Below are 23,617 nucleotides of genomic sequence, written 5' to 3' on the forward strand. Positions count from 1 at the left end.
CACATACAGAAGCAGAAGCCAAGCAGCATTGTTCACACCCTCACTGAGTATCTTATGTACATCTGGAAGATTTAAAAGTGACATCCACTAGACGGCATGTCAGAGCAAAACATCCCTGACTATCACGTTTCCAAATAGAACTGTTAAAAATGTTTAGTGATTTTATTCACAGCAACGTTAAACACACTTTCTCTTTAAAACTTTCCACCATGGTCGTGACTTTTATCATGGTTGAAAACTCTGACCTTACATTCAAAAGTATTTACTAATCTAGAAAACCCAGAAGACTGTTATGCAAAACAGACCTTTTGGTAGGTTTGAAGGCTATATGAGAAGTTCTTAAATTCAAACACTAACCGCAATAGGAAAACCAGTTAGTGTTAATACTCATTACTGATTTGGTACAATAAGTATGCAATTTGAGACACAACACTAGTTTTTGAGGAGGTAGATGAATGGGGAAATTTGTCCATTTTTATTGTTGAATGCGACTGCAGCATGTCAAATGGAAAAGACTAAAATAGCATGTACCCTATGAATTTAAATGTGGCTTTTCTGAATGTGACTGCCAGTCACATTTCAAAATATAAGCACACAAAATCTATCTTTGATATTTCTAATATTAATTAGAAAAATAAATAAAATTAATAAGAAAAGAGGAGATTGTGAGTTTCTCTCGTGACCCCATTTGTAAATCAAGTGACTCCATGTGGGGTCGCAACCCCTAGTTTAGGAATCCCTGGTCTATACTTTTGCATTTGTGCATCAAGGTGCAATTCATGGCACCTTGCACTCATTTTTAACAACTCAGCACACGGCAGCAACCAACATAAACAGAGCTAAATAAAATGTTCCATGATGCCCCTGATTGCTTAATAGTAACTAGGTTACTTGACTATTTCAGTATTGGTATCGACAAAGTACTAAAACATGTACACAGTCTGAAAAAATTGTACTGATGCATCCTTAATGTTGAGAATACACTACAGGATTTTAGCCCCAATTTTTCTGTCCTAGAAAAATTGATCCTCAGATGAACGACTAAATTGTGTGAACCTATCACAACTTGAGCAGATGTAAGCAACAGCCAGTGAGAGTGCAAGAAGAAAGACAACAGTAGTCGTGGTAATGGCTACTCTCTTTAGACATGAAATGGCTGTGTGAAGATGTAGGGGAAGCTAATTGACGTTGGCAGAGGCATGAAAGCCTTTTTGAGACTGAATCAGAAAATTCTCACAAATAAAAACAAATATACGCTTCCTGCTAATACACAGTACTAAACCACAAACTCTTATGAAATGGTTATATTGGAGAAGCAACTCTCTTTGCTGCCTGCATCTCCCTAAAGAATCTCTCCTTCCTCCATTCTCCTTCATGTCTTCAACTAAGGCAAGTTGGACTCTTACATACAGTATATAGTCCTTGTGTTTATTTTCTCCAGACAGCAGTCAAGGATCTCTCCAGGTTAAAGATCATGTAATATGAGCACCACTATATCTACAATATATACTACACCTGTAGTGTAAAAAGTACAGCGAATCTCAGATTTGGAAAGTAATGTTGCGTCCACTAGACAAATGTAAACTGTAGGTATCTTGCTGCTTTTGTTTATTTACAAGATGAACCGGAGGCATTAATATAATAATTATAGTTCTCTCTTGTGCCAGCATCAAACCTCCACCGGGGCCGGTTTTGAGAAAAAGCCAAAGACAATGAAGGGGAATACTGTTCCCCGAAATGTAAAACAATGTCTTATGTAAGGAACAAAACACAATGGTTTATGCTGTCATAGGAAAATAATTAACGATGGGGTCATGTGATGTGGCCAGACACAAAGCAGAGCTATTGCAACCAGCCCAAAGTTGATTATTTTCCTACAACATCAGGTCACAAAGTGTTTAATTTCTCTTATACTACAACAATTTTTCAATGCAAACACTCTATTTAACTAACATGAAAAATGGCAAATAATAACACTTTTTATCCGTTATAGGTAAGAACATCTGTGGAACAAGGTAGTTCCTGTTATCAGTTACGTTATATCAGCTACAAACAATCATTCCCTCACTAGTCTCGCTTTTTTCTCTTTGTTGAAGTTATTAAAACAACATTTGCAGCTTGTCATGTTACAGAGTAACCACAAAGCCATCTGCCCTGAACATTTCTTGTGGCAGGAAAACTTAGTTACAGCTTTAACTCTGACTGTTACAAAGCACCGACACTGGAGACTCCTTAGAAAATAAATGTCTCCTCACAGAAAATTTAACGATATCCATACAAGTCCATGGGTAACATAGAGAAATGATAATGTATTAGAACAAGCACATTCATGTAAACCTGGCAGCTGGAACTACTATCTGAGTCGTTTTGTTATAGAAAACTAATCAACACCTTCTGACCAATCAGAATTGAGCATTCAACAGCACTGTGGTATGAAGGATTACAGCACAGAGAGGATCAACTTTATAAACCCATCCTGCAACACCATGGATGATGCAGAACAGCTTTAAACTGTTTATGCTCACTGTAGCTGTAGCATTTGTCAGTTAACTATCACTGGCACAAGAAGGACAATAATCATAAATAATAAATGATAATCCTGCATTGGTACAATGAGTAACTGTAGTATTTGTCAGTCACATATTATTGGCTTCTTGTTGGACACATGGCAGCCATTTGGCTTGGCACCACACTGCAGGAGGAAGTGGTCTGTTTTCCACTCAGCCACTTAAAAGGAAGGAGTGACTCCAGATCTTTACTTCTCCTCAGCTCCTCAGACTTGCAAAGTGAATCTCGTCAATCTACACAATTGAGACAATTTAAATATCAAATGGCTAGGTATTTTTAACTACAGGATGTGCAGCCTAATGGCAGCCCATTTCAAGTGGTTCACTGACAAGTGAGACTGGAATAACTTATATCTTCTATCAAAGCATAATGCATGCTTTACTCATTTGAACATTTGTGCAATACACTTATCAGAGCTGTCATGCTAACCGCAATACCACTGAAATGCTGTTTATGAGAAATTATTCAGTAACATTTCCATATATATTATTCTACTATTGCCATTTCTTATGTGTTCAAACAATATTATACACTTTACATGCATTAAAATTTGACAGGCTAAAATCGAATGAAAAATGTGTTAATACAGATTCCAGATGCTGACCACTGGAAATGAAACAACTAAATTGAACAGTATGAAGGAGAGGCTGGAGGTACAATGGATTAAGAAGGAGGTACAATGGATTAAGAAGGAGGTATAATGGATTAAGCATTAAATGTTTGTATGAACAGCTGCACCATTGTAGGCAAGGTACACTACATTCTGATGGACTACACAAAACAGGGTATAAAATACAGAATACAAAGTGAGACCATTTTTTGCTATATCTAGCAAAAAGTATGCATCCAAATAGAGTTGGGACCAAACAAGTCATACTGCTTTGCTGTCCTATGGTGATTGCTTCAATTCAAACATATATAGTGCTTTTAATAATGCACACTGTCACAAAGCAGATTTACAGAGCAAGCCAGAAGTGACAGTTGCAAAGAAAACCTCACTGAGATAACATGAGGAAGAAACCTTAAGACTCAGAATGGAACCCACCCTTTTCTGGGCGACATCGGATAGGGCGATTATGAGTCATTACTCTTCCACAACTGTATGCTATGAAGTCATACAGTACTGAGTGTGTTGAAAGGATCTTTAGTTTGAGCATCAGGATCTTTTAATTACTTAATAGCATTGTCCCTTTAAAGATCACGAAAAAAGTTGTTGGTTTTTTTCCCGCAGTGGACATTGAAGGAAACTGAATCTTTGGAGGAGACATCATCTCTGGCATTTCTACTCAAGATAAATCTGGAAACCTCTCAAACTACACACAGATGATTTGTATAATTTGAATGGGAAACTCCAGAATTTAAGCAGGTGTGTAACCAGACTCTGAATACCAGGAACTTTCCCCACATAAATGTTGACATAACTTTAGAACTTCAGTTGCCATTTCTGTATACGGCTCTAAATGTCTAAATGTTTTTAGACATAATAAATGCAAAACAAATTTTAAAAAAAAGAATGTCGGTGCCTCAGTAGTTGATGGTTCTGTCCTACAGACAAAAAAGTTGCAAGCTCAAATCCCAGGACTTTCCCAGAGCTGCTCTTTATTTGTTCTGTTGTGCTTTGTGCGCTGACTGTACTCTACCTCATTTGTAGGTCATTTTGGGGGAAAAAAGTGTACTGCTCATTTAACACACCTTACACTTCAAAAGTAAGCGCAGCATGGACACACTTTGGGCTGTGTGCTGTGTAGAGATTAATAGTGTCTCAGAGCAACTTGCATGCCCTGATGTTGCTCGGTAGCTTCGTCCTGGCTGCGTGAAGCAGAGGCAGCAACAGCAGTGTCTGCCCTGATTTCTCACAGGGTTTAATTACAGCTTTAGGTCTGATAGACTCCAGCTAATCTGTCCAGGCTTGAAGTAAATACATCATCTGAGGTGTAAAGCAGGTCCTCACAAACTCAACACACACACACTGAACTTATAAATATGTCACTGCTAAACAGAGATGAATATGAACACAAGCTTCTTTTTTAGCATGCTATAAGAAACTGAATTACAGTACAGTCTGTAAATAATTGAACAGTAAATAGGTTTTTGGCTCTGGAGTCCATCTGAAATGAAATATGGAGCATGTACATTTTACACACTCACACACAGTCCTTTCTTCTTCGGTAATGAAATGAGCTGGATAGCAATTCATTTTATTTCATGACTCTGATACCAAAGCTGTGACATTTCCTTTAGCATTTCTTAGATGTCGGAACATCACTGAGGATCTCACTCTGTCTTTCGCCCTCTCTCTCTCTCCTCAGTGTGTGTGTACGCAGCAGCACTTTTTATGCATTTAAAAGTGCGACCGTGATTTTAAGCCGATTCCATGGTGAGCTGTCCTTGAGGCATTTCATTTATTCCACAGTCCAAATTCAATCGAATGAACCTGAGAAACCTCAGTAGAGAGAAGCCCTGGTACCCCCACCATGCCACCCCAACACATACAAATGTGTTTCTGACATGCCAATGTAATTATCTGATCAGTGACATTACATAAGGATGGTGTAAAACAACAAGATCACCATTACTCTAAAGGTGTCTCACTCCAGGATGTCTTACTCTGGGATAAAACCACATCGACAGTGACAGGAGTGTGACAGTGTGTAATTGCGTGTGAACTGCACAGGATGATGGCGGTGTGACAGGCTGGCTGTCTCTGCACTGAATGGAGTCACTGCCACTTAAGTCATCTGTTCAACACTCTGGGATTCATTGTATTGTTTGCAAATTTTCCATTTCCAAAATGTCTGGTGTCTGAATTTTAGTTGAAGCTAATGGACACGCTAATGCAGCTAAAAAATAATGGCGGCCTATCTCACCCAAACCTTTTGTGCTATTATTACACTATATGGACAAAATTATGTGGACACCTGACCATCACAACCAGATGTGCATGCTGAACATCCCTTTCCAAACCATGGGCATTAATATGGAGTTGGCCCCCCTTTTGCAGCTCCACTCCTTTGGGAAGTCTTTCCACTAGAGTTTGGAACATGGCTGTGTGGATTTGCCCATTCAGCCACAAGAGCATTAGTGAGGTTGGGCACTGATGATGGACAAGAAAACCTGGTGAGCAATCGGCGTTCCAGTTCATCCCAAAGGTGTTCAGCGGGGTTGAGGTCAGGGCTCTGTGCAGGCCACTCGATTTCTTTCACATCAACCTTGGCCTATCATGCCTTTATGGACCTCGCTTTGTGCACAGGACCATTGTCATGCTGGAACAGGTTTGGGCCCCTTTGTTCCATTGAAGGGAAATCTTAATGGTACAGCATACAAAGACATTCCTAGACAAGTGTGTGCTTCCAACTTTGTGGCAAAATTTGGGGAAGAACCACATATGTCTGTGATGGTCAGGTGTCCATACTTTTGGCCATATTATGCATAAGACCTCTGAAGGTGCCCTGTGGTATCTGGCAACAAAAAAATATTAGCAGCATATCCTTTAAGTCTTGTAAGGTGCAAGGTGGAACCACTGTTGTTCCATCACATCCCAGAGAAGCTTGATTAGACTGCTTTCTGGGGAATTTGGAGGCCAGGGTCACACCTTGAACTCTCCCTCATGTTCCTCAAACCATTCCCAAACAACATGTGCACTGTGGCATGGCACACTATCCTGCCGAAAGAGGTCACCACCGTTGGGGACTACCAGTTCCATGAAGAGGTGTTCCTGGTCAGCAATGATGTTTAGGTAGGTGGCACGTGTCAAATTGACATCCACATGAACACCCAGACCCAGGGTTTCCCAGCAGAAAACTTACCACTCGCCAATTTACACTCCCTCCACCATCTTGTCTTCTTCCCACGGTGCATCTTGGTGTCATCACTTCCCCAGGTAAATGGTGCACATGAAATGAAAATGGGACCAGGCAACATTCTTCTATTGCTCAAGGTCCAGTCATGATGCTTGTGTGCCCATTGTAGATGTTTTCGACGTTGATCCGAGGTTAGCATGGGCGCTCTGTCCAGTTGGCTGCTACACAGCCCCATACACAGCAAGCTGCGATGCACTGTGTTTTGTGACACATTCCTCCTCTAACCATCATTAAAATTTTATGTGACTTGTGCCACAGTAACACAGTAATCAGTTCGGACCAGACGGGATAACCTTTGTTGGCCTCACGCATAAATGAGCCTTGGGCACCCAACACCCTGTCACTGGTTAGTGGTTTGTCCCTCCTCGGACCACTGCCAGGGGGTACTCACAACTGCTGACCGCAAGCAACCCACAAGCCCTGCTGCGAAAAGAACAAGGCAACTACGAGAACCGACTGTTTGCTTACCATATAATAAATCCTAGACCACGACATGTACAGTTGCTATGAAATAATCAAAGTTATTTGCTTCATTTGTGAGTGATCAAAAAGTTTTGCCTATTCACTGTATACCCTTCATAACATTTATGCACTTATTTATCTGGCCACAACATGATTTACTGCAATTCCTAAAAATCAACAAAACCTTGCAGTGTAAGATGCATCTGGAAAACCAAAAATCATTTTTTTAATAGCACATTGTATTTTTATTCTGCTCTCTAGGCCCTGCTGGAACAATAAGCAAAAGATGGAAGACAGCAGATGATAATATAGTTGCACTTTGATTTCTGCACTTTTATTTTGGTAAAAACACACCATACATGTTATTTTATAAGACTGTTATTTAAAAATAAGATTACAGAGCTTGGAGATATTGTCTAAAGCAAGTATATGAAGATGTGCGCAAACATGAAGAATATTAGCATTGTAGATTTTGGCTGATTCACTACACTTGGTGTCAGTTTAAACATAAACATAAGGTAAATTAGATTTTTTTTTTTTTTTGACAAATTTTAACACAATAACTTTCAGGGGAAACAGACTGCTTTTGGATACACTGTGTTATGTAAGGAATGAACACAATGAGGTGTGCTGCTATAGGAAAATAATTAATGAAGGGGCTGTGTGATGTGGCAAGACGCAAAGTAGAGTTACCATTACCAACCCGAAGTTGATTAATTTCCAATAACAATGTGTATCTCATTCTACTTATATCACAGTGATTTACCAATGATTACATTTTTATTAATTAAACAATGACAGGTCATACTTTTTATCCATTTACAGTTATGTTCAATGTTGTGGAACAACTCCTGTTGCACTTATGTTACAACAGCTATAACCAGTCACTCCCTCAGTGAGACAAAAATGTAGCGTGGGATGTTTCTGAGAATCCACAAAGCACAAACTCATAGGGGTGTGCAATAAGACAAAAATATCATATCATGAATCTCGAAGACTTTTCTTATATCGAGACACATGATATGTATCACGATATACGTAGATTTGATACATTATTTTACCTCTACAAAAATACATTTATTTTCATTTTTGATATTTAAAAATAAACTAAAAATTTAATTGATTAAAAATAATTTAAAAATATATAACAATAAAAGAAGAAAACATTTTTATATCTATTTTTTTTTACTATTTTAAAGATTGAAGTATAAAATTGTAACAACAAAACTGCTACTTCTAGTAGGTTTGCAATTATTTTTTAAAAATTCATAGAAAGATATCACAATGTCCACCAAATCTCAGAAAAGTGTACTGTGACATAATTTATCACAATATTGATATTATATCGCCATATTGTCCAGCTTTACTTCACATGCCAGAAAACTATACCTTTAATAGTTACAAAGGACTGACACTGGAGACTCCTTCCAAAAAATGCTAAATAAACGTCTCATTACAAAAAAAATTCACCATATTAATGATTAGGCATGATTTTTAATCCATTTACATGAGGCATTATGCATAGGTTGTTATTTTAGAAATGATAACATATTAGAACGAGCACATTAATATAAACATTACAGCTAAAATATTGTCACAGCTGCTGTTATAGAAAATGAATCAACATGTTCTGAATCAACTGCTGAGTATTCATCAGTGCTTTGGTATAATGAAAAAATATACTAAATATACTTTTTGAAAAAAATATGTGGCAAACATTAAAAATTCTGGTCTGAAATTTGACATGTAACACATGGTGCATTAAAATCTTGTACATAATGAAGTGAAATTCTAATATTCCAGGCCAGTTCACTCAACTGGAAAAAAAAGTGAGGTTTCCTTTCTGGCGTTTAAAAGCAAAACAGCTGAAAGAGGGTTTCATAATGGTGCGAGGAGCGTACGCATGTGGGAGGACGAGCCTCGAACACAAGTCTCCTTGGCAACTGCACACCTGTGGAGAGCCTATAGAAAAGGCAGGGCCTGAATCAGAGCCCAGAGTGTGTGTGTGTGTGTGTGTGTGTGTGTGTGTGTGTGTGTGTGCTTGTGTGTAAGCTTTATGCGGCGTGAAGAGCTGAGGGGAAGGCCGTCCTTTGAGGCTTTTTAAATGTCGAAGGAGAGCTATTCTGTGCTAAAATCAACAACCTGTGTGTTGGTAATGATAAGGCTGTTATTAGATATGTGCGCATTTACCATATTCAATAAAATACTAATAAAATAAAAAATAAAATGCTAAATAATAAATTAGCAATGAAAATGATTTACACAGCTTAAAAAAAACCCAAAGTCTAATTTTATCTTTTATCTGAATATTCCCTAGGGAGCAATTTATAAGAGATATTATGTGTGAAGCAAACTGATTTCCATTACAGTGAAGATTAAACAACCATTCAGAAAGGTAAATAAAAACTTAATTAAAGCACATATATCATATGTTATTACCTCACTATGCAGTGTCGCTTCCCAAGAGCGCACTCTCTGTGTGTGCAGACTCTAAACTGCTTGAACATTACCTGTTCCTGCTGACATGTGAGCAGTTTGCGTGATCATAAAGTGAATTAATTTAATATTTTATGAACGTCAGGATACCACACAGCTCGCTAACAGCTTGCACCGGCTCTAAGTGCATGTAGACTGCTGAGGCTTTTGTGCAGCCTTATGAAATCATGCTCTTTCTGACATACTGCAGCTTTCTGAACGCCTTCTCTACCATCTGACATTTCAGCAAATGTGATGAAATTACAATTTATGAGATGCAATGTGTATGCAGCACTGTGGTGCACCACATCCACTCATTTATTGCAGGCCAACAGTTTCTCTGAAGAATCAATGACTGCAGGAATAGAAACACAAAAACGCACTGATGAATACAAGTCGGTTTATGTATTAATTATACACAAAACAATGTCTAGTCCATAATTTATATAGCTCATTAAATTTTAGCAAAAAAGCAAAAAAATAATTCACAGTTCAAGTTTTAAAGTAAGTTTTTTACTTTAAAGTTTTAGAGGCCACTCCTCATTTACTGAGACTGACAGGCACAGAGGCCACTCCTCCTTCACTGAGACTGACAGGCACAGAGGCCACTCCTCCTTCACTGAGACTGACAGGCACAGAGGCCACTCCTCCTTCACTGAGACTGACAGGCATAGAAGCCACTCCTCCTTCACTGAGACTGACAGGCACAAAGGCCACTCCTCCTTCACTGAGACTGACAGGCATAGAGGCCACTCCTCCTTCACTGAGACTGACAGGCACAGAGGCCACTCCTCCTTCACTGAGACTGACAGGCACAAAGGCCACTCCTCCTTCACTGAGACTGACAGGCATAGAGGCCACTCCTCCTTCACTGAGACTGACAGGCACAAAGGCCACTCCTCCTTCACTGAGACTGACAGGCACAAAGGCCACTCCTCCTTCACTGAGACTGACAGGCATAGAGACTACTCCTCCTTCACTGAGACTGACAGGCACAAAGGCCACTCCTCCTTCACTGAGACTGACAGGCACAAAGGCCACTCCTCCTTCACTGAGACTGACAGGCACAAAGGCCACTCCTCCTTCACTGAGACTGACAGGCACAAAGGCCACTCCTCCTTCACTGAGACTGACAGGCATAGAGACTACTCCTCCTTCACTGAGACTGACAGGCACAGAGGCCACTCCTCCTTCACTGAGACTGACAGGCACAGAGACCACACCTCCTTCACTGAGACTGACATGCACAAAGGCCAGACCTTTTTCAATAGAACCAACAGGCACAAATTCCCCACCACCTTCTTGTGGACTGACAGCTAGAGAGGCCATGCCTTCCTTAGTTGGACTGACAGGCACAGAGACCACACCTCCATCACTGTGACTGGTGGGCACAGAAGCCACACATCCTTGACTAAAATGAACTAAAAGCACAACAGCTACATTTTCTTCATTGAAACTGACAGGCACAGAGGCTACGCCTTCTTCACTGGCACTGAGAGGTGCAGAAAGGCAGAGGATACGCCTCCTTTACTAAAAGTCAAAAGCAGAAAGGCCATACCTCCTTCCCTGAGTCTGACAGGCACAGATGCTACAGCTGGAGCATCTCTTCAACACTCAAAGCACTAATATTTGCAAAACAAACATGCTAATTAATTCATGACACAAAATTATTAGAGCAATTAGGATTATTTCCTCTACATATTTGTCCAGAAATATTTATTGTTTGCCAATCAGTTTATCTCATCTAGAAACAGCCTTCACAATAACATGCATCAGATATTAATTAGATAGCACCAGTGAAGGTGCTTGCAGAGTGACATATGGGGTTAAAGTGTTGTAATTAAAGAAATCTCCATGCTGAAGATGCTATTTCTGGGACAAAGCTAGAAGCCAACAACTATGATGGTATGACAGCTAAAAGGCTAAAGGGAGATCTGGGCTAATTAACAAGCACTACTGCCTCAAACCAAGACAAATTACCGTGATGGATAATATCTCCCAAAGAGAGACGCACACTACGCCGGTGCTGCTGAACTCTGCAAGAAGAACAAGTTAAAAAGTGAGCAGTGGAAGTGAAACCATCTATTTTAGCTCAGTAGAAGTGTTTAAACTCACTTCACAAGAATGGTTTGGGTGTAACATGGTTTCAGGTGCTTGATTTGTCAGTCAAAACAATTTTTGTAATATTTGATCTTCATACAATCTGGCAGCTTCACTAAAAATATCTACTCAGAGAGAAAAAAAACTTTGTAAACAGAGAAAACAAATAAGGCGGACCCGTAATATTCAACCAATCATGCAGCGCCACCATGCCATGATCGATTTTTTCTTAGTTTCAAAATTATTGCCACCCCTTTTCCAAACTTCCTTAGCATGGCACCGATTGTGCTTAATGGCATTTCTATCTGCTTATTTATTCTTTTATGTATCTACTATATATCTACAAGGTAACAAAAGTGTTTCTGGAGAGAAAGAAATTTTAAAAAATAATATTTCCCCCCCAAAGGTGACCATTTATTTGCAGTTAAATGTTCTTCAGGGTGTCAATTTAAAAGAATTCGTTATTTGAAGGAAAATACTGTTATTTGAAAAAAAAAAAAAAAAAAATTCTGATTTAAAAAAAAAAAACCCATTGAATGAATGCCAGGTTCTCCAAATGTCAGCATGGAAATTATTTGAATAATTGTTGTATGTAATATTTCCTGTTTTACATAACTACATCTATTCTCCCAAAGAGTGCCAATAATTCTCAAGGTGATTTAAAAAAAATCAAATTTATCTGATACAACTTCATAGGAAATCTATTTAAATCTGTGAAATGGATTAACAGTACTAAAATAATAAAATTACACACTTTCAATCATTTCAGGCTCGTTTTAGGTTTTAGGTTTTAGGTTCTGATGTCAATCACCAGTTTCTGTGTTTAAGAAAATTCTGTGAAGAAATTGTCTTCAACCTCTATATTTGATTTTTTTTTTAATATAACATCATCTTTCAGATTTTTCTCCATCACTTATTCTTTGGTTCAAAATTTCAACAGCTGCTGGAAGTTAAGGTAATGACAACAGCGAGGCATGCTTGATGCGAATGCAGGATTATTTGAATTCACTGCTGAGCGTCAGTATGACCGAAGCATCAAATCCAACAACATTCATATAAAACTTGCCGCTCCATTCTGCTATTTACAGCAGGTGACACATCAACACATCAATCATCTTGTTTTTCTTCACTTGTTCTATTTTTTGTGATGTTTTCTTCCAAGTGAGTGCATTTTGCAGAGAAATGGAAAAACACTTTGCATAATTATGTCTTTGCTTCAAACCTATGAAAGCTAATCTTCAGAACAAAGTGGACGGGATGCTACTTGACGACTGCATGTTGTCTATTAAAATATCTAGGTGCACAATATTCAGTGGTTAAAAAATAGACAGAGAAAGATATGATCTGTCATTCCAATTCTATGGAGATTTCCAAAGTGTGAAAACTTATAAAAGTACAGAGCATCAGTGTGTAGAGCTTCTCACATTATTCTGTGACTTGCAACACTGAGCCATGGCGTTTTCACAGGTAGAGTGAAAGCAAAGAAAAAAAAAAACTCTACAGTGAAGGACACGAGGTTCAAACGCTGAGCATGAAAGTGTGATCGCTTTCAGAGCAGAAACTGTAGACAACACTTTTTTTTCTGCTTTTGGACAAAAACCTTCTCACAGGAGTTTGGCTATAATGGAGCTGATGATAAAAGCAAAGTCCTGATGTTAGCTGTTAAAAGGAACAAGTAAAGGAAACAGAAATAAAATGCCATGCCCCTTACCCAGCTCCCTTATCAGGGAGTAGCTGTGCTAAATGGTAACGCTGCAAAAAAAAGAAAGAAAAGAAAGACTTGCTGTAGACAGAACTGTTCAACTGCTACTTTTCAGTGTCTCACACTATACTTATACTATACTCTGCTCTATATACTCTGCTTTATTCTTTGTGCTGCTCTATACACTATACTCTGTTCTATACTGTGTGCTATTCTCTTTGTGCTGCTCTGTACTCTGCTCTATATTCTACGCTATTCTCTCGGTGCTGCTCTATACACCATACACTGCTCTATACTCTACGCTATTCTCTATGTGCTGCGCTATACACTATACGCTATTCTCTCGGTGCTGCTCTATATACCATACACTGCTCTATACTCTACGCTATTCTCTCGGTGCTGCTCTATACACCATACACTGCTCTATACTCTACGCTGTTCTCTATGTGCTGTGCTATACACTATACTCTACGCTATTCTCTCGGTGCGGCTCTATATACCATACACTGCTCTATACTCTACGCTATTCTCTCGGTGCTGCTCTATACACCATACACTGCTCTATACTCTACGCTATTCTCTATGTGCTGCGCTATACACTATAATCTACGCTATTCTCTCGGTGCGGCTCTATATACCATACACTGCTCTATACTCTACGCTATTCTCTCGGTGCTGCTCTATACACCATACACTGCTCTATACTCTACGCTATTCTCTATGTGCTGCGCTATACACTATAATCTACGCTATTCTCTCGGTGCGGCTCTATATACCATACACTGCTCTATTCTCTACGCTATTCTCTCGGTGCTGCTCTATACACCATACACTGCTCTATACTCTACGCTATTCTCTATGTGCTGCGCTATACACTATACTCTACGCTATTCTCTCGGTGCTGCTCTATATACCATACACTGCTCTATACTCTACGCTATTCTCTCGGTGCTGCTCTATACACCATACACTGCTCTATACTCTACGCTTTTCTCTATGTGCTGCGCTATACACTATACTCTACGCTATTCTCTCGCTGCTGCTCTATACACCATACACTGCTCTATACTCTACGCTATTCTCTATGTGCTGTGCTATACACTATACTCTACGCTATTCTCTCGGTGCTGCTCTATATACCATACACTGCTCTATACTCTACGCTATTCTCTCGGTGCTGCTCTATACACCATACACTGCTCTATACTCTACGCTATTCTCTACGCTATTCTCTCGGTGCTGCTCTATATACCATACACTGCTCTTTACTCTACGCTATTCTCTATGTGCTGCGCTATACACTATACTCTACGTTATTCTCTCGGTGCTGCTCTATATACCATATACTGCTCTATACTCTAGGCTATTCTCTCGGTGCTGCTCTATACACCATACACTGCTCTATACTCTACGCTATTCTCTATGTGCTGCGCTATACACTATACTCTACGCTATTCTCTCGGTGCTGCTCTATACACCATACACTGCTCTATACTCTACGCTATTCTCTATGTGCTGTGCTATACACTATACTCTAGGCTATTCTCTCGGTGCTGCTCTATACACCATACACTGCTCTATACTCTACGCTATACGGTGCTGTTTGTGTCACTATTTAAACCTAAGAAGCTGACTTGTATCATCTCACCTCATCACCTCCAACCTTGTTCTACTGAGTGAGTTTGTATATTTGTATTGGCTTTGGTTTGTGTGTGTACAGCTACGTTTTAATACTCATGTTTTATTCTGTTTAAATTGTTCATTTAAGATTAATTAAAATTTGTTCATTAATTATTCATAAAAATAAGTTAGAGCTTTAGAAATGTCATCATTTATTTTAAATGTGTTTAAATGCAGGGCGTTTTGCTGTTAATGCATCACTGCTGTTAATCAAGGTGCCTTTCAAACTATCCACGCGGAAAGCGATCACACGCACAATAAGCTTACACAAACTTTATTTAATCTTGTACAAAGGTAATGCATGTTATCAATATCCTGGCGGCTCAATATGGACATTTGCACAATATGTTTACTGAATAAAGCTCATCATTTAGGCTCTGTGCTTCTCTGATGCAGTATGAATTAAAAAAAAAAAAAAAGCTCTTGACTGCCTGTTAATCTCACATCTGGATTTGCTGCTTTGTTTATGTTTTTAAGAGAAATACATCAGTTGCCTTTGGAGTTGTGCTCTACAGCAGTAGAAACAGGATGGCCACCTTCTATAAATGCTGTGAGAAAACACTTCTGTTTTATATTTAAAAATATTTGCCTTGGGAGACAAGGTGTTGTGAGAAGGCAATTCCATTGTGAGAAAACTTTCCGTTGTGAAAAAAAAAATGTTTTCACTGTAAGAAACCATTTCCATTGTGAGAACATGGATCTATTGTGAAAAAAAGTTTCCATTGTGAGAAAACGGTTTTGTTGTGAGAAAAAGTTTCCATCGTGAGAAAACGGTTTCGTTGTGAGAAAACGGTCTGATGGCAAGATGGCGGCGCGCATGGACGCAGCGGCTCTTTGCTGTTCTGTTTGGTGTTTTGTTTGTGTTCCTAATTTTGTTGTATACAGAGATATACATTGATAATAAAGGCTTTCATTTTGTTGTGAGAAAACGGTTTCGTTGTGAGAAAACGGTTTCGTTGTGAGAAAACTTTTTGAAATTCTGAGTAAATGTATGATATTTTTGTTTTGTGAGAAAACATTACCTCTGTGAGAAAACAATTGTGCTGTTAGAAAACACTTTCACATTTCTTTTGTGAGAAAACAGTTCCATTTTTTTTTATAATTCCTATTTTCCAGAGAAAACGTTTCCACTGAGAGAAAACATTTGTGTTGTGAGAAAACATTTGTTAGGAGAAAACTTTTGTGTTGTGAGAAAACATTTGTTAGGAGAAAACTTTTGTGTTGTGAGAAAACAGCAAAAATGTTTTTGCAGTGAGAAAATTTCCCTCTATTTTGTGTTGTCAGATTTGGGATGTGATAATTTTCTTTTCTGTTGTCATTTTGTAGTGTTTCTTGGCAAATGCAGAAACCCTCCATTATGATCTTGGTATTATCATGCAGACATTATGAAGCTCAGTTTCAAAGCTTTTGGAATGGGGACCTATGTGAAAGATGCTGAAGCTGCTCTCATGACTAACAGCATCACATGGTGGTGGATTAAGAGGCACATTTGCTTTGATTGAACACACTAATAGCATTTGAGTGGTACACTAGTTTCCCAGCATGGCACACACTGCTGCAAGGCACATGGAGTCCATTCCATATAGAAACGGAACATAACTGGTGTGTGTATGCGTGTGTGTGTGTGGTTTTTAGAGCGAAGCAATGCAGCGGGTATGGAGATGCTCAGTATCCTGCTGTGAATTTCAGCTGCAGTGTTCCTTCCACATCACCGCCTCTGCTTCTGAACTACACAAGAGGAATGGGTCAAACACAATAGAGGCAAAAAATTTTGGACAATACATTAGTCACACGCTTTTTGAAAAAAAATATGACAGCACCAATCATGACAGGTTAGGATTCCACCAGTGCATTGAAAATGTCTTCCTGTCAAGTTTAGTCCACTCTTCCACCACCTGGGTGTCTTTCAGATTCAGTCTGGTGGGACTATTTTGGTGTTCCACCTGCTCTTCCAAATAAGTTTTCTAACAGACTGCGGTCTGGCGATTTTGCAGGCCAGTCAAAGTGTCTCCTTATTTCATCATGCTCGTCAGACAAGTCACACACATATGTGGCCCTGTGCACCCTATAGTTGTCATCCTGGAACATCAGTGTTGACATCAGTGTCATCCTGGAGTCTACTGTGTTCTGCTTGGAGACAACTCTGACACTGCAGCACAAAGGCAACCTCAGTTTCTGGCCAAAAACTGCCAAGTTGTGAACATTTGTCCAGGTGTGCAAACTATTGAAATTGCACAATAAGGCAGTTCTTTTGCTGGATGTGACTCATTTTTTTTCTGGGAGCTCTTATACATCTTATAGAACATTCTAGTAACCATCTCATGCTGAGTAAATGAAGATTATGGCATCTAGACCTTATTATTAGTAAAAATTTCTAACGTTTGTCTGACATTACATTATAGGTAGATAATATAATGATACACAATACAACTACCAGCATGTGGACACCTGACCATGTCCTCCATATGTGGGCCTCCTTAAACTTTCTTTTTTTTTTTTTTTTTTTTTTTTTTTTTTTTTTTTTAACAATTATGGATTTTCCTTCACTGGAACTAAGAGGCCCACACATGTTCCAGCATGACAATGCCCCAATGCACAAAGTGAGGTCCATGAAGACACGGTTGGAGTGGAAGAACTCAAGCGTGTTGCACAGAGCCCTGACCTCAACCCCTCTGAACACCTTTGGGATGAACTGGAACACTGCCTGCGCCCGAGGCCACCTCACCTGACATCAGTACCTGACCTCACTAATGCTCTTGTAGCTGAATGAACACTAATCCCCACAGACACACTCCAAAATCTAGTGAGAAGCCTTCCCAGAGGAGTGGATGCTGTTATAACAGCCAAAGAAAGCAAGGGGTTGCTCAGCAAGCACATACAGGTGTGATGGTCAGGACTCCACTTACTTTTGGCCATATAGGATACATGGATACTGCAATAAATTATTCAGTGATGATCTTTCCAGAGAGTATTGTTAGCATTATACAGTAAGTACTTTGATGACACTGACATTTTCCAAAATTATGCACAGAAACAAGTAGTTAATAGTTAGTTAATGTAATATTTGTAATCTGTTCCTTGTTTTTAATAAAGAAATTCATATGGCATAAACAATAAATTAAATAACTCATTTGAGTTATCTAGTTTTTAATAATGTGGCTTTCTTGTTCAGTCTTCTCGTCCAAACCTCAGCCAAAACTAAATATCATGATACATATCTACTATGGTGAAAATGTCAAGGATCAGAATATCGCAATATTAATTACAACCTGAACAACAAGTTCAGTTCCTTTTAGTCCTGATTATTAGTTCCAGTGCAAGCTGTTTGCACAAGTGCTTTTGGTAAAGCCCGCACCACAGTTTGACTGGTTGTGACATTGTTTTTCTTTCATTTGGTTCGGCTGGTTTCACACTGCAATGAGTTTAAAGTGCAGCGAATTATTTGCATGTGTGGGTGTTCTTTGACAAGTCATGAAGTTTTTTCTAAGAGACACCGCTTTCTGGTGTTCAAAGTTGTTTTATCTCTACAGCACATGCAAGTGCATTTTATTAGAGAATAAAAAAATTATTTACAGTTGTCACCTACCAGCTCTCATGTGCCAAAATTACACTTCAATCAACAAACCAATTTCTCTGATGCACACACACACACACACACACACACACACACATGTAAAGTACTGTGCAAATGTCTTAGGCACCCTATTATTATTATTTTTTTTTAGTACAAAGTTTGTTATAGATTTTTATTTTATGACTTTTACATTATCTAGTCACTACAAAAACATTTTAGATTTCCAAACATTAGTTTTCCAGCACAAAATTAAATGTTACACAAAAGAACATTTATATGTCAGTAAAGAAAGCGGCACATTACATAAGAGACCACTTTTTTAGACAAAAACATAATGAAGGCTGCTGGGTTTTGCTGCAAAAATAAGGAGCGAGTGTGACAGTCGAAGTCTCCAGAAGAACTGTGGCTGCTTCTGCAAGATGCTCAGTAACACTTACAGCTCATTTCCTTATAAAACTGCACTAATTGTACCTGAGACTACTTTTTTTAAGGCAAAAGGTCGTCACATCAAATATTGATTTTGTTTCAATTTTTACTATTTACTGCTCTTTATAGTATTTTTTTAAATGTAGAAACATTTAATTTCATTATTTTTGAAGGCTCTACAGCATTTCTTTGCATGTGCCTAAGACTTCTGCACAGTACTATACATGCACTTTGTATATATTGTAAGCATACTGTATTATAAGCACTTATATAACCACTTGCTCATTTAAGTTATTGAATATTTCTTCAAAATGCATTTAAGCCTTTTAAAGCATTGATCTACATGCGCTCTAGACATCAATACATTTTGTTCCACAGGGAGAGGTGGTCTTTATTTCTTGGTATTGGCACAATGGATTACACCAAGACTGCAGAACAGTTGTTGTGCATCATTCTCTGGTGAAACACTAGATTGGGGTACAGCGGTTTCTGGGTGTATTCCCACCTCGCGCTCTGGATCCACTGCGACTCTGACCAGGATAAAGCAGCTACTGAAAATTTATTCATTTTTGGAACTACTTAACCCCTGCATGGTCAGTGTTTTTGGTTGTTGGGAGGAAACTGGAGAAAAGATGGGCAACTCCTCAGGAGTGCAGGATCGAACCGGGAACCCGGGAGCTGTGGAAGTTCCAACCAGGATGGTTCACTTGGATGAGGAGCGAGACCCCTGATTTTTGGTGGACCATGGTTCAGTGTGATGAGCAAGCATGTACACACAGAGTGTTTCAATCTGGCAAAATAAACCTTACTAAAGAAAAAGTTTGACTAGTCCACAGCAAACAAGGTAGGTGTGTAACCACCAAAGAGAAGACTGAGAGATACACAGTGTGTTTCAGCTCATTGACAGCAACACTCTCAAATGTACCAGGAAATAAATTAGAAGTGAAACAGCCTTGCACTGAGAACTCTTCATGCTGATCTGTACTGTACTGCTGAATGTGAACCTCCCATTACTGCAACACTTCATGATCCATTTCTTATAATCCATTTAATCAGTCCTCTTAAGTGCAACCCATACAGGGGAAATGCAGAGAGAAAATTGACCCCCATCTCCCCAAAGCCCAGTGCTTTTACTGCAACTGAAAAAAAGAACAATAAAGCCTGAGTGAAAAGCTGAAAAGAACACATTAATAGCAGACACTTGGATGATTGGATCATCATCACCTCAGTCAGTTGGTCGGTTGGGTGTCTTTCTTGTCCATAAATAATTCAGCACGGCATAATAAAGCGGTTCCGAAGGGCAAGAAGTCTACAAAACGGGGAGGAAATGCTTTCTGCTTGATTTAGACATTTACCGTCCCTGCATGACGTTAATGAATGAGATAAGAAGCCGTATTTGGACGCTAGTGGAAAGCTTTTTAGACAACTGCGTGTGACAAATAAGTGAACAACAAATGAAAGGACATGAATATGGCAGCGCTGTACTCAACCATGTTCTCTACAACTGAGTCACTACCAACTGAGAAACTAAATTAGATCAGGAGGACTGCAGATGTAAATCAAGACTAGACAAAAAATAATTTATATTTTATTTTATGAAGCAAGCCAGAACAAATAAAATACAGGTCACAAGATGATGTGGTGAGTGAAATGGGGCACTATAAGAGCCAAAAGAACGTTCAGAGAAAGCGGCTGCAGGATTGAGAGTTGTGGCATGACTCTGAAAGACCTTCCCCTAAGGAAAGCAGTAACAGCGCGCCAAAGAGTGTGTGTGTGTGTGTGTGTGTGTGTATACGCAGTGGTGTAAAGCTGGAACAGCTCAGCTAATTAGCGCAAGGCCATACAAGGCCTTAAAAAAAAGCACAGCTATAATCCCCCTACACAAACCAACCGTTATTTCAAGACACTGTTTAGAACATTTAAAAAATGGGGTGCGAGATCCCTTGACTCCCCCGCTGTATTCTGGTGCGCACCTCCATTCCTGCGTTTGCCTCGGAGCGAGAGAGCAATGGAGTGGGAGTAATGTAGAGGGTAAAGGCAGCAGAGCAGCGCTGTTTGTTATCTGCCTGCCTCCATGCCTCGTCTCGGGCTGGGACCCGTGGGCCTCACATAGCACTGTTTAATAAACGGGGATTTAACCAGGCAACGATGGATCCCTATCCAATTTCTCTGCTGTCAGTTGCATTAGCCGCTGATCTAAGAACAGTTCCTTGTACATGTAGCCTTAAAGGAATGCAGCAGTCTGAAATGCTAATGTCGCTAATAAGGAAGTGCCAGTAAGCAGTTTGCAGTGCATGCTTCTGAAAAATGAGGCAGCACCCACCTGGCCCCGGCTGGAATAGGATAATAATAAACCATTATCCAATGCTGTATATTAACCCTTCACTTCCAGGGAAGGCTGGTCATGATATTAGATGGGAGGCTAAAATCTAATGTCTACCAATAGTGTGAAGATGAAATTTTAGAGTTGAGGAATTCTTTATACCAGGAGGTCTCACTGATAGCATAATAAGAATGAAGTGGAGCAAAGTATTACACACACACACACACACACACACACACACACACAGACAGGCATTTGTGAAACAATTACAATTATAAATATTTCAGTAGAAGAGACAGTCACTAGCTTGAAAAGACTGTTAAGTAAATGGTTGTTCATAATGTCAGTCAAATGACTCTTCCTGTGAAAGTAGGTGGTTCTTGGCCAGAGACAGACAATTCCCAAAACCTGCAAAAGCCAAATAGTGGCATAAGTGAGCTAATCACACCGCATTACTTTTACTTGCTAGTAGGGGTGTAACGATACATATTGACATGTGCCTCATGGAAATGTGCGATTCACATCTAGAAACCATCCATCCATCCATTTTCTGTACCGCTTATCCTACACAGGGTCACAGGGGAGCCTGGAGCCTATCCCAGGGAACTCGGGGCACAGGGCAGGGGACACCATGTACAGGGTGCAAACCCATCACAGGGCACAATCACACACACATTCACACACCCTACGGACAATTTGGAAATGCCAATTGGCCTTCAATACATGTCTCTGGACTGAGGGAGGAAACTAGAGTACCTGGAGGAAACCCCCGAAGTATGGGGAGAACATGCAAACTCCATGCACACAGTGCGGAGGCAGGAATCGAACCCCCAACCCTGGAAGTGCAAGGCAAACATGCAGTGGTCCCAATCTGCACAACCCATAGAGTTAAAATATAGAGAGCACACACTGGTCACATGATCATGTTCTTTCGTGGGGAGCTTTGTGATATCTGCACTTGTGAAGTCTGATAGCCCGATAGCTCCGGATTGCAATGACCAACACACATTATACTTTATATGGTTATGCAACCATGTTATAAAGGTTAAAAAGAGCTCTTTATTAGCTTTTTAACAACACCAGAGGCTGTGGAAATCTGGCAGTTTTAGCCGACTTTAGAGCTTTTTTTCTTCTGCAAAGCTCATTATGTTTCAGTCAATCATTTTCAGGTCACAAACTGCCCAGTTCAGACAGTTTGTTTATTGAATATAAATTTTTGCGAGAATTTATAGATGTATTTATTCTTATGTATTTATTTATAGATTTGTTTAGTTTTATACAGACAAAATTGCACATTGTTTTGGATTGTTTATGATTCAGTCTTTTCAGTCAGTAATTTCTCTTCATTCAAATTTTGTTCAAAATATTCTGGGAATTGAATCGAATCGAATAATGTCCGGAGTCTATCGTTACACTCCTACTTGCTATCCATGCTAGCATGATTGAGGGATGTATTCAACAAGCTGTTCTGAGAAAAGTAGGAAGGAAGCAGGTCTTCAATCAAGCAGCTGCACTCTGATTCCACCAAAGCCTTTCTTCTGACTCCGTCTGGTGCTCGGACTGCCTGCACTGTTCATCACGATCTTGGGGCTTAAAGACACACTTGGAAGAGCAGAGGGATGAGATATGTCTGATAGGATCAGACGAAGTTCTAAAGAGAGGGCTGAGAGAGAGAGAGAGAGAGAGAGAGAGAGAGAGAGAGAGAGATAATGGAAAAGAAGGATTCAGAGTGAAGATTTGAATTGGTGAACCGGTATCATTTATACACAGAAAAGTAGAGTGATTTGGGTAAAAGTTGGAACACAGTCATGACTTAAACAATATGGCCTTCTCTGTTTCGGTAAAGCCTCACACCACTCACCAAGTTTTTGTTTCATTACAAGTGCACTATTATATAGAAACATTATCAGATTTTTTCTACATTGTGTGTTCTTCTAGACCATCCTAGCTCAGACGGGCAAGTTGGATCCTGAGGATTTGTCAGAAAAAACATTTAATCCATACTTTGCTTCACTGAACCAAAAAAAAAAAAAAAAAAAAAAAAAAAAAAGGGAAAACAAGTCAGAAAGAAAGCTATTTAACTGGATTGTTTTGACTGTTGCAGCTTTTGGGTTTTTCAGACTTTCAGACTTCTGGGTTTGTCAGACTGTCAGAGGTCACACAGATTCAGCTAGTTCACAGATTAATGCTGCCCACTTACATATGCTGCAAATGTTAAATTGAAATGATTTGAAGTACATATGTTCATAGCTTTTGGGTTTCTTACTGTTGTACACTCTGGGTATTTTCTCTGGGAAGTTTCTGTCTGCTGAAGCTTTTTGGTTTCTCAGACTGTCACATCATTGGGTTCTCAGACTGCCACAGTGTAGAGTTCTCAGACTGTCATAGCATAGGGTTCTCAGAGTTTCAAAGAGTAGGGTTCTCACACTTCAGAGCATAGGGTTCTC

The 23,617-nt window shown here is 39.4% G+C and overlaps 1 protein-coding gene across 3 annotated transcripts in view; it reads right to left on the reverse strand.

The window, feature by feature from the left end:
• immp2l (inner mitochondrial membrane peptidase subunit 2) overlaps positions 1 to 23,617 on the reverse strand; it is a 110,204-nt gene that overhangs the window by 53,293 nt on the left and 33,294 nt on the right. Inside the window, exon 4 of one of the 3 annotated variants that reach the window (XM_026946475.3) lies at positions 13,791 to 22,833. The exons of the other annotated variants lie outside the window; for them this stretch is intronic. Within the exon in view, the coding sequence (XP_026802276.1) occupies positions 22,671 to 22,833 (163 nt within the window). The 3' untranslated portion in view covers positions 13,791 to 22,670. Of the gene's footprint in view, positions 1 to 13,790; positions 22,834 to 23,617 lie in introns of those variants that run through there. 3 annotated transcript variants of the gene reach the window in all.

The sequence above is a fragment of the Pangasianodon hypophthalmus genome, chromosome 7 (assembly GCF_027358585.1).
Source record: "Pangasianodon hypophthalmus isolate fPanHyp1 chromosome 7, fPanHyp1.pri, whole genome shotgun sequence".
Lineage (NCBI taxonomy): Eukaryota > Metazoa > Chordata > Actinopteri > Siluriformes > Pangasiidae > Pangasianodon > Pangasianodon hypophthalmus.